The sequence below is a fragment of the Ptychodera flava genome, chromosome 3 (assembly GCF_041260155.1).
Source record: "Ptychodera flava strain L36383 chromosome 3, AS_Pfla_20210202, whole genome shotgun sequence".
Lineage (NCBI taxonomy): Eukaryota > Metazoa > Hemichordata > Enteropneusta > Ptychoderidae > Ptychodera > Ptychodera flava.
Window position 1 is genome coordinate 40,538,716 of NC_091930.1, and position 12,782 is coordinate 40,551,497.

General features: G+C 38.2%; 1 protein-coding gene across 1 annotated transcript; it reads left to right on the forward strand.

Moving 5' to 3' along the window:
* Window positions 1-6,514: 6,514 nt before the first annotated feature.
* LOC139129302 (uncharacterized) lies at window positions 6,515-10,074 on the forward strand. The gene is made up of 5 exons (XM_070694939.1): window positions 6,515-6,586; window positions 7,232-7,357; window positions 8,096-8,209; window positions 8,819-9,008; window positions 9,863-10,074. The coding sequence occupies exons 1-5, from the start codon at window positions 6,515-6,517 to the stop codon at window positions 9,979-9,981; spliced, it is 621 nt and encodes a 206-aa protein (XP_070551040.1). The 3' UTR covers window positions 9,982-10,074.
* The last annotated feature ends 2,708 nt before the right edge of the window (window positions 10,075-12,782 follow it).

A 12,782-nucleotide genomic window follows, 5' to 3' on the forward strand; every position in this document is an offset into this window, starting at 1 on the left:
GATAGTTCACCCTCGCCATTCTTCCAGTCTTCATGGTTTCAAAGGCGATTGCATTAAATTTGATGAAACTGTAAATATATTGCTCATCACAATTTAATTAGACGTATTGTACAGTTACATGCCCATTAACAATTCGTATAGTTACTAGACAGAGTATAATTTGCTTTTCTTTGTCATTATAATGTCCGTTTCAAATTCGACTAGTTCGCTACTGGTAATTATATAGCAAATAATCGTCACATTCAAATACATTTCACAGTTTCATGTCACTAATCACTTAATGCAATAATAAAATTGCAAATTTAAAGGAAATACTGTCGGAGAAAACGGTGTAACTGCAATATATACTGAAACACGGAAGCAGTATCGTGTTAGGTTAATTCATAAAATAGCACCTTTGACTGTGAAAGGATTCCCGCAAAGAAATCAATTGTCACTCGCGCCCCTTTATGTTAATCACTTAATCAGTCATGCCAATGGCCTTGCTTCGTTCACATACTTCCATTTATTGCACGAGGCATAGGCTCCAAGATACTGGTTTTATTTCAACTGTCTGTTCTCCTACTGAGTGAGTTAGGTAAGGACACAGGTCATATTACTTTTGTCGATTGAGATCCGTGAAGTTTGGACTTGTTGGCAATGATTGTAGAACTGCAGCCATATCATTAATCATCATTAGAAATACGTGTGAAGTGACCGTGTTCGAATACTCTGACTAGTTTGGATTGGATGAAGGGCAGAGGGTTAAGTCTTCCATTAAAGTTGCTTATTAGATTTAAGCTAATTAGCCTGATATGGTAGCTTCCGAATAGGTCAAACGGTAAGTGCCAACATGTATAGTATGCCGAGTTGTAGGTCACGCGGATATTATGATCGGGCGTCATGATGACAAGAGCCTGCGACCTCACGTCTGCTACGTTTGCCTTGAATGTACAATTCGTCTCGGAGTAAGATATTCTGACTCTGAAACTTTTTATAATATAAGATTGGCCTACTAATTATCGGGATCATTTTGACGCTTACGGGGTAAATAAAGTTTACACCGGTTAGTTTCAACTTGTGAACGTAGAAAATTTTCCCATACAGACTAAGGCGGTGATTACATTCATTTTTTAAATAGCGGTAAAAATTGGGAAATGTGTTTCTCTAGTATCAACATTTGCAACCTTAGGTGACTTCACCCCTGATATTCATTCTTGACTAAGAAAAAGAAAAGTTGAACACTTGCATAAGAAAAGCTTGAGCAAAGGTTTGGCTTGGCGCGAAAGACCTAAATACCAGGCATAGTTCTCGTAAATTATTTTCGACGTAAACGGCCTAAACACTAATTGACCTTTAAGCAATGTCATCGTTTCAAGTTTCTGTTTCATTCATTGATACCACTGAACAACATCGAAGTCAAAGAGTTAAGAAAGCAGAATGCAGTCAGTATCTTACAAATTGCACATTTTGGGTCATTTTTATTATCGATGAAACTGTGGCCATACCGTCCTAGTTTTTATAATTTGACCAGAGATGTGTGTGAACGTGTAGTTTTAGGAAACCATGGCCAAAAGTGTACGAAGCAGTCAAGGTAAAAAGCGACACGTAATCGACAATTTTGGTAGCAATGACACATGATACCATATGCGAGAATAACCTCCATATGGTGTAAAACACATGGAGAGAGAGAGAGAGAGAGAGAGAGAGAGAGAGAGAGAGAGAGAGAGAGAGAGAGAGAGAGAGAGAATGCCAAGACAAACTTAGCCATGAGGTAGCGGTCTCGGATTCTAAGGGCGCCTTCAGTTATTACGGCCGGGGTTGGGCCGACAAAATACCGGGGTCACTTTAAATTTGAAAAATTGCAAAGGGAGGATCATGTAATTTTCAAACAGCACAGAGGAGGGGGGGAGGTAAGTATCCCTCCCGTCAAAAGGCAGTTTCAGGGAAATAAGAACGATTCTCTGCATGATTTTATTCTCTGAAGTCATTTCACTGTAAATCTGAATAAAAGTATACTTATTATCTGTTAAATATAGATCTTGCCTTGGTACAGCCTTGTCTTCTTGTAAATTGAGCACACTGAGGGCAACGAACAATTATTATCAGCCTTTAACCGAGGTTGGGCAATGATTAGGTGCAAGCAGTATGTTAAACTGAAACCTGGCTTACATTGAAAGGTTCCCCTGGTGCTGTTGCATAACACACTGTTGATACTACCTGACCAATTTTAAGGAAGGAGGTGTACAAAACTTATCTAGATAAATATAAGGTTGGAATATAAACGCAAAGTTTCAATGACTTTTTTTTATTCCAATTAGCAATAAGGAAAGGAAGAAATATATAAATATATCTTTTCGTATTATTACTCTTAAAATAAATAAATAAACATAAAATACTATAGTAAAGTATCCTGGATGTAGCATTATGGCGTTGTGACAGTGACATATCAGACTCTGACCTTTTTGCCGATTGAGGATGATGATGTTGAAATTGGCAGCAGAACAAGTGATGGAGAACTTTTTTCACCTTCTGAGACACAGTATACAGAGTAAACGAATTCTGGAAGAAGAGCAGGATCTTGAAAAAAAGGTATCTTTTCCATGATGTCATAGCGTATCTATGTACCGGTAATGGTCAGTGTTATCATTCAAACTTGAATCAATATTTCCTCAAGCCATGTGCGGAGGCGGTGGGGGGGGGGGGGGGTCAAGAAACGTAAAAGGCGGATCATCAATTTTTCTAGTAATGGGTGGGAGTTAACTTATTTTAACTGATGCACAAAAGGAATTTATTTTTGCGGGCCTATCCCCAGCCATACTAACTGAACGCTCCCTAATGCTTCAAGAAACTGAAGCTGACCAACAAGTTGTTGATTGTAAGCACCTCTTTTACATCTTTATTACAGCAACGGTGACGACTTATAGTGTGCTCCCGACCGATCACTTCCACTTCTAGAAAATGCACACTTAGAAGTCTCCACATCCGATACATAATGTAAAGAATGAATGATTTTGGATACAGCTCTGAACAATTTTTACTTAAAGGTATTGTAGCGATGGTTTGTTCCTTGCCGGTAATCTGCCGCTGCCTGCGCGCTGGTGAGGAACAAAGCGCACCCAACGGCAGAAATAGGAGAAAGGGACCTAAACTCATTGCATCGATAGCCTGAATCTTCAATTATATTTATTTTTTCTTGAGATTTCATATTGTGCATCGATATTCAGTGTTCTACTTCAAGAACCTCATACGAAACATTACCATTCACGCTAGTCATTCATCCTGTTGATGTTTCGCGTAGAATATCGACCGAGATGTCGAGATGTGGACAGTAAACGTCATCAGTTTTTGAGTATTGACGAAATACATGAAAGTAAAAAATATACAAATTGCGGCCCTTGCGCTCTTCGCCTACGAAGCTATATTGACGACATGATGATTTAAAGAGCTTTAAACTACCACCTGTTCCAATTTTGCCAAAGTTACCATGGAAAGAGAAAATCTCAGATTTTAATCACAGATATTAAGCGGGTGGCCGCTTTTTAAAAACAGCGCCCTCACATGGGCATTTTGAATACCGAAGAACGCCCTTTGATATATGGGCATATCTAGATTACAGGTGACTGTATACCTTTAAGCAATGTTTAAACAAAATTAAGGCAAAAGCTTAATGAAGTATCTTTAAGTTTGTCAATTTTGCTTTGTAGGCTGCAAACACTGCATGCATGACGCATTTTATCACCGTTGACCTTGACCTTTTACTTGACGAAGTTGGTAGTCCGCTACTGCATCAAAAACATTTCAGAGAGGTTTCGTTTCTGTTGTAAAAATCAATAATCCCGTTATGGTAATCTGGAAAGGTTTTGCCTGAGCTACCGTGTGTCATCATTTTGAATCATTATGTGAAAATATTTGCATATTGTGAGGTAATAGCAATGTAGCAATAAGGCAACGTTGTGTTAAAACCATGAATACATAATTACCTGTAGAAAGTACACGACTGTGTCACTCCACCTTTGTTGTGGAAACAATCGTCACGAAATCAGTCTGTCATCTTTACAATTGAACTTTTATTATTTTTCATCACAAGTGTTTTCGTCTCGCTTTCTTCACAACACTTTAATATATTTACAGTCACTCAAGTATGAACATAACATTTCAATTCAGCAATTATTGCAATATCCATCTCGCAGCCACATCTTACCCGTAGGAAGAAAGAGTCAAGTCGTTTTCTCAGTACTGACTTTCAGCCTGACAGGTCTTGTTTTCTAAATCAGTCACTTATATCCCCGTTCCATAGTTTTAATCATTTTCATTGACCACATCCGGCTGAAATAAAGGGACAAATGCCAGCCAGTAACGTACCCAGTAACACTTTAACGTGAGCTTACGTGTACCTGTTTGAGAAAGTAGTGACTTGGCAAATCCTTGTTTGTTCACGATATAATCTCCCGTAGGTAAGCCTAATTGGAATACGCATCTTGGCGGAAAATGAAATGTCGCTATTTTTTTAGCCCGAACAACATCTACGATACGCACCGAAGCAAAAACTTTCTTCCAGCCTTTCGTACACATGTGAATAAAAATAACCCGGCAAAAATATTAATTACCGGTGTATCGACGTCGCATGATCGCGTTGGCATTTGCAGTTTGTGACAAGCCTTGTTGTTACGGAGCGGTGTTTTGCAGAAAACAGTTGTCGGCCTGCGGCGTTTTCGTTTGCAACTTGTTGCAAGTTTATTTTATACCATTGAAGGGAGACGGAAACACTCAGCTATGTTTCCTTGTATGGACACTACAACTCATTATTTGTGTGAGAGTTTGGAAGATCGAGGCAAAAGATGAGCCGAGGGGGTGGGAAAATGTTAAGAAGACAAAATAAAGATCAGTTATCTAGTAAAATAGTTACGAGTTTCTAGTCTCCGGGCTGGGTTCACAAAGTCTGGGAGCAGTTCAAAGTTTGGAACTTTTTTTCATTGAATAATTACTCACATTTCTCCTGTAAGCGCACAAAATTCGCAGTGTTCCTACATAAGACCCGTCCTGTTTTCGAGTCCTTAAGCGAATAGTTCAAATTGTTACCCGGTGCGCTGATATATTTACTTGTTAGCCGTTGATTTCATACCGATTAGTAAACTTTAGAGACATCTCACAGTTAACAGCGTAACTTTTTACGGTTCCGCTTGTACATTCAATGTACTGCTATACCCAGTCGTAGTCGCTAGGTGCGGTCGATTTAAAGTCAAGATGATGCAACATGTCATTCATGACGGATGTGGGTGTGCGGTTTACGTGTGTCACAGTCTCCGTGTCTCACCCCTGTGGTGCACCATGTGCTGACTTGTCGACATTGAAACATGGCTACGCATTGCACAGGAGAGAGAGAGAGAGACAGAGAGAGACAGAGAGAGACAGAGAGACAGAGACAGAGAGAGAATGCAGCTAACGAAAATGCCGGTCGACAGATCTCCTGTAAACGTGACCACCTGTAACAACATAGTCTGTCACAAACTGTGTAATAAACACTGATGCATTATGTTCCATGGTAACGCGATTATGTGACATCGATATTTTGCCGGATTAATTTATTTTTCAAAATTAGTATTAGCTAGTATCCCATGATTTCAAAAATTCAAAACATCTTCTGAATACTTTACATGAAATATCCCTTCTGTACGTGTAGGCGTAAAACATACCCGGATTGTAATACCACGCCTGGATTCCCCGCAATCGTGCATATGATTGCATCCGGTAGTGTGCTAGCATGTGAAATCACCCATATTCAATGGCGGCACTTTTATTTCTCGCCGCTGGATACCGAAAAAATGTTATATTATCCCAGTAAACACAGTTTTCACCAAACGTTCGATTGACTTCGCAAATGTAACCAGGTAGGAACGTGTTCTTTGTTAAAATAATTATTCTGTATGAAATAATGTTTTTGACGCTCAAATTTTTACATTGATTTTATGTTCCATCTTTTGGTGACTCATTGAGTAAATGTAATTTTTTCTCAGTATTGTTTTTTTGAAAAAAACCAAAGTTCTTTTCCTGTCTTTGTGAGTTAACAAAGATAAGACAGCTTAATATATTGTCTAAAAATTAATACTTTAGGTAACTAGTTTTTCTAATCCAGAACAACTGTGAACGATGAAACAAGATTTTAATTACTAACTATATGTCAAAGATGATTTTTTTCGATTCCTCTGAGAAAGTTCGAGTAAAAGATTAAAATACTTAAAATGTTCGGTTTCGAGGCTTATGTCACCCTCTATAGTAACGTTTTTGATCACTAGCTACGATTAATTCCAATTTTCCAAAGACTACCTCGGACCAAGATTAGTTTACAACAGCTTGCACGAGAAGATTATGCAAGATATCACGCCCGCTGTACGATAAGGAGGGGGAAACTTTATTAAAACCGGACAAGACGTATAAAAAGTTATATTTAGTTTCTAAATTAATTCTGTTAGTATATTATCCTACTGAGCATCTTGTGGACGTAAATTTCGAACGAAACTTGAAAGCGCACATAATGGTATCCCGAAGGAACAATCATCGAATTGTGGCATTGCTGGTCCTTGCACTGACGTCATGTATTGCACGGGTAAGTAGCGTCTACTTCCTATGGCACTGTATGGTCTTGTTTTTCATTAAGTTGTATTCACACGAGTGATGTTGAAGTTACCATATAGTGCCCTAAAAGCCCCGTCGACATAAACCACTTGCTTCTTTGCAGCATTAGTGCATGACATGAGGTAAGGCGTGGCGGAGCTTAGTTGAAAGTCTGGTTCGCGATGATTGATGCTATATTATGATTCTTTCAAGCAGGCACGCACCATGACTGAGTAATCTATTCAATTTGTAAATATCTGAGAAGCCCCCTGTCGATGAAACCTCAATACGATGGACTTGAGTTTTTACTTTTTAATGCACGGATTGTTTTGTTTGGCAGATTATCCAATATATCCTACAGGTGCTTTTTCATTAAACCATTTTTAAAGATTAAAACACAAACTACATTGACTAAAAATGGTGTGTTAATTTTTAGATGTCTTTCCAACAATTTCAGACAAATATGATGGCTTCAAAACACATGAGCAGTCGATTTACAGGCAGCAAAGTGTGGAAGATACAAACTTACAAAAACACTTCCATTAAGGTAAACAATATTGTCTCACTAAGTATCTGAAATTGATGTACTTCCCGGAAATATCCCGTAACGTTGAAACATGGCAACGAATCTTACAAGGGTTCTATCGAAGTTAACGTCGACAAAGGTGAGGAGATCTACAAGACTGTCTTTGCTGTTTCAAATGATGGTTCGGAGGTTAGAGCTGGACCCGATGCCCCGTACACCGTGCGCGATGTCAATAAGGTTTGTTTTAACTTATGAATGCACTGTAATACCATGGAGAGCCTCAGAGAGAGAGAGAGAGAGAGAGAGAGAGAGAGAGAGAGAGAGAGAGAGAGAGAGAGAGAGAGAGAGAGAGAGAGAGAGAGAGAGAGAGAGAGACAGACAGACAGACAGACAGACAGACAGACAGACAGACAGAGACAGAGACAGACAGACAGACAGACAGACAGACACAGACACAGACACAGACAGACAGACAGAGAGACAGAGACAGACAGACAGACAGAGTGAAAAACAGAGGGACAGAGACAGAGAGATATAGAGAGAGACAGGCAGACAGACAGACGAGTGGGCGGGCAAACAAACAGACACACAGAGAGAAATAGACAAAGGGAGACGGACGGACAGACAGGTAGACTTGCTGACTATCTGACTGACTGACTGGCATATAATTTCTCATTTAATTTTTCCTTCAGTTTTACTTTTTTTGGTTATTTTTCTAGTCTTCTTTGTGATGCATCTGTTTCATTCTCCTTTAATCCACACTCAGTGGAAGGTAACAGTCGTGTCTTACTTAATGCTGTAATCTTACTAGTGAAAACAACGATAATTCACCACCTGCAAATCTTCGTGGTACCACTTTTACTTTTTAATCTTGGAAGTAGTCGTATGTCCGACTGAAATATTGACAAAACAATCACGACGTCATAATATTGTTTATGATTAGAAAATGTACTTATTCTGTAATAATTGGAACAGAAATTGGACGCCTTAGTCGATGAAGCCAATGGAGTGTGTTACCTTTCAGGATACGATGCAAATACAGAGGTTAGTCCGGTGGATCTAAAGGCAATCATGGAGGCCGGTGAAGAAGTAAGTAATATCGCAATAAGGTGGAATTTGCGTTAGGGTCTGGGGCATACGTAGAACTTCATCAATATGTTTTGTTCTACCATTTGTGGGGCCTCATTTTTATATAACTAATGATTTCGCCGGTTTATTTGTATAAAAATTGAAAAAGAGTGAGGAAAAGCATACGTCCTTAAATGAGAGGCACTTGCTTACTTAAATCACAAAAAATGATGAAGAACATGCGAGCAAAATCCGCAAGACCGTCTTTTTTTCCATTCGTTTAGTTTCGTTGGCGTTCGTTTGCTTGTTTGTTGTTTCCTTCAATATCATCAGATGTGTTTAAGCAATTCAGATTGCTGCTTCACTCAACTGCTCTGCAATTTTGGTGAAGCCTGGAGAGTACAAAAGCGGTACCTGACCTACCTGGTAAATTACGCGGGGGAGGGCTGGGTCACTACCACTTAATTTATGAGGATATAGCAGTCGGTTTGGTAAGGTCGGCGGAGCATGATCGTTTTAAATAATCCAATGGTCTAAACACTTTTTCGACACGCCGGGGAAAAAAATAATCAAATAATATTATGGGATGTGACCGAGGAAAATATCTGCCAATTTTCCTCATCCAAACAGGAAACAGATGAACAACTTGAGGACATGGAAATCAACAATGAAACCGATCAGATCTCTGGACGACCGCTCGAAGACGTTACGGCAATGTCTGTCGTTATAGGGCCACACTGTAAAGACAAAACAACCTATTGGACCGTACCTGTCGACGAGGTAAACGAGGAGAATTCACGGGCCGCAAGGTCTAGAAACGGTACGTCATGGTTTCTTTGATACAGCTTCCGAAACTGCCAACTTGTGACGTGAATGAAAACCATCAATCGGGCAATGCTTTGAGATACCAATGTCTTCTCACGACTTAAAGGCGAAATTTGTCTGAACTCAAGGTACCTCAAATTTCCTTAGATAGTCATCGCAATCTAAAATTGAACAATATAGTCATTATCTATACCTCAACAATATTTGCTTGTGGCAGAATAGGCAAAAAAAATTGAACAGATTTTTATTAATCTTAAATTTCCGGCCGTTTTCAAAATCTTAACAAATTATGTAAAAAAACGGATAATGTTTTGTCAAAGTGGAGTGAATTCCTTTCCCGTACTTTCAATGAGTTACACCGTTTTGTAATTGTAAAGATTCAAATGTGTACATGCACCATTTTATGCTGTTTATCACTCAGTTGCATGGGCGCGGCCATATTTGGGAGCGGCACCACTTTATTATTTGCCATACTGAAACCTACCGATGCAGTCCCATTCAGTGGAAAATTATACTTGAGTAAACGGTTTTGAATAAGAATATTTCTGTTAAGTAAATTTAATGTAAATATAAAATAATGACAATAATGTAAAAGGTTGCAGCTCGTGTGCCTTTAATTAAATTACTCAAGCTAACCCCAAAAAATATATTATCAGCGATCAGAGATAAAGAGTGTCAGGAAAATACGTTAAAATGCACAGCTGTGTGAGTATATATATATATATATATATATATATATATATATATATATATATATATATATATATATATATATATATATATATATATATATATATATATCATATGTATATATATTAATCATATGATTTGTATGTTTTGTACATTTAGTAAAGCAGTGTCGCATCATTTCGACGATCACCGGCTACAAATATGTCAGGAGATGTTTCTTAATAATTTTCTTCTGGGAAGAGAGAGAAGGTTATACAAGACATATAACGAGATGTTAACATTATCGCTGTTTATGTTCTGCAATCGACCTTCTGTTGATTAGGTTTGCGAAATGCCTTGGCATTGGACTTCACACTAGTCTTATTTCTTAATTTGAGTAATGGTACTTTGATGTAAATTAGAGTTGTTCTTACCTGGATGAACAATGACGTTGTATAGTATGCAATAGATTTCTCTAAGTCTACTAAAATATTTCGGAAACTTCCCATCCCCTTCTGTCTCTTTCTGTCTGTCTGTCTGTCTCTCTTCTCTTTCTCTCTTTATGTCTGTCTGTCTGTCTGTCTGTCTGTCTGTCTGTCTGTCTGTCTGTCTGTCTGTCTGTCTGTCTGTCAGTCTGTCTGTCTGCCTGTTCCACCTCCCTGTCTATCTGTCTGTCTGTCTGTCTGTCTGTCTGTCTGTCTCTCTCTGCCTGTTCCACCTCCTGTCTATCTGTCTGTCTGTCTGTCTGTCTGTCTGTCTGTCTCTCTCTCTCTCTCTCTCTCTCTCTCTCTCTCTCTCTCTCTCGCTCTCTCTCTCTCTCTCTCTCTCTCTCTCCTCACTCTCTCTCTCTCTCTCCTCTCTCTCTCTCTCTCTCTCTCTCAGGACATTTTTATCAAACTCTACAAAACTGCGTTCGTAATCGTTTGTAATCTTCCTATGCCGTCCTCCGTTAAGCTATAACCAATCCCAACGACAAGAAAAATAAAATAAAAAACAACAAAAGTGAAATACACTAATTTTATAAAGAATGTCCTACATGGAGTTAAGGTGCAAAGTGATCCTGCCTTCATAACCACAAACACTTTTGTTTCTTTTCCTTATTTGGTGCGAAAACCTGCCTTCAAGTTAACAGAAAGCAAGTAATTTTATTTGTGGTGTCTAATAGACTTTTCAGAATAATTTAAAAGACGCTATAACTAACATGTTTGCCAACGCGTTGTTAACATTTGAATTCGATGTTACTTGTAGCATTGATGAAGAATCAAATATAATAATTTCTACAACTGATATTGCCTTGCTTCTATGCAAACATTTACAGATATGGTATTTCCCTGACTCCTCAAAAATGAAACAGACCGACCGACATGCACAAAGCCTCTGTCGCGACTATTCTTTCGACGTTTTCTCGTTTATCTCAGTTGTTTATAGATTAGGAAGTATTGGAAGTCATATGCGGAAATAATTTTATACATTAATGGTTTGGCAACAAGAAATACAATTAATGTTCCTTAAAGGTAAATCACAAATACGATTAACATAATAACAGCGATAAGGGTTATTTCTCTCATTTTCCCGTTGCATTTTGCCTTCCCTGCTCGATAAATAAAGCTGGCCCTTTTCAATTCCCTACCCATGGTGAAATACGACGGAGCTTCAGATCATTGCTGAAACTTTGGCCAATGAAAACTGATGCCGAAATTAAGTCTTCTTCGCAAATATCACAATGGGTTAACCTATTTAGTACGGAAGACGAACTTCTGTTTGAGATAAAATCTGTACCCGACTTTGAAGATACTACAGAGATTCAATGACTATTCGTTTTTCCGAAGTTCGGACATTAGGATGAAGCAAGTTTGATCGAGATCTTTGACGTACGTCATTTTTTTCTGAAAGCACTTATTAGGCAAATTAGAGTAAATTTTGTCAGCCGCACCCACTTAAAAACTATTCAGTACTTGCCATTGCCAAACAGAATCTACAAACCAGATTTGATTCAAATCTATTGAGCGATTCATGAAATATCAGCTGCCGCTATAATGAGATGCTATACGCGTTGACATGCAGCCCCGACATGTTGTAATCCACGGAATTACTGTCTTCTATCCTCAAAGTGACATTTCTTTCCTTTTTTATTTGTTGGGTTTTAATCTTTATAGATTAGTTTACTTTTGTATACTCAGCTCAATGTACTTAAGATCACTTCAGCAAAAGTTTAAGTCTTTCACTTTCGAGGTGCATATTACCTTAAGATCACTTCAGCCATGCAGGAACCCTATCTTTCCGTTAATTCTTCTATACTGTTTACCAGCTAAGCTCTGTCCAAATATTCAAGTCATCTATTCAAGTCAAGATATTTACATTGATATCTCGAAAAATCTGTTAAAGGGACATTCTATCGATTTACTTAAATATGGACGTGTTCAAAATTGTCATTTTTCACCGGCGTATCAGCTAGAAGCTATAACAGGCCTCTGTCGACTCTCTAAGCGTCAAAAAATCATAACAAGATGCAAGTTGCCTTCCTTCATTTCGAAATAGTGCAATTGTGTAATTTTATGTCTGTAAGCCTCACTATGGTTAAAACTCAAACAAAGCAAAATATAGCTGAGGGTAGGTAGCCGTCAACGCATACAGTATCTCCGGTGACTATGGCTGCAGCTGAAATCGGGACATGTTTTCTTGGCTACCGCCTACGCACACTACCAATTGGGAGGACTTATTTTGAAGCTTATTGGGTAAATTAAATATTTATCGGCTTATTGTTTTAGTTTTGTGAAGACCGGTAATTTTATTTTCCCGTAGAGATAACACAGTCAGGGGTGCTATTTTGAATTTCAAATATCCAGATAGGTAAACATAGGTAAGTTGTTTGTCTAAACCAACATTTCCAAGGTTAACCTCGATTTGGATTCTTGATTTTGGAAGTCTAGAATAGTTGACAGTTTGCTAGAGAAAAGCATACAGCAATCATCAAGTTTTGACCTTTAATCTTGACATTTTCAAGAATGTGTATGAATGAGATGAATGATCCTTAAAAAATTGTCAAAAAGGATAAATTTACAATTTTGAAAAGCAGATGGCTTTAAATACTACAATTTTT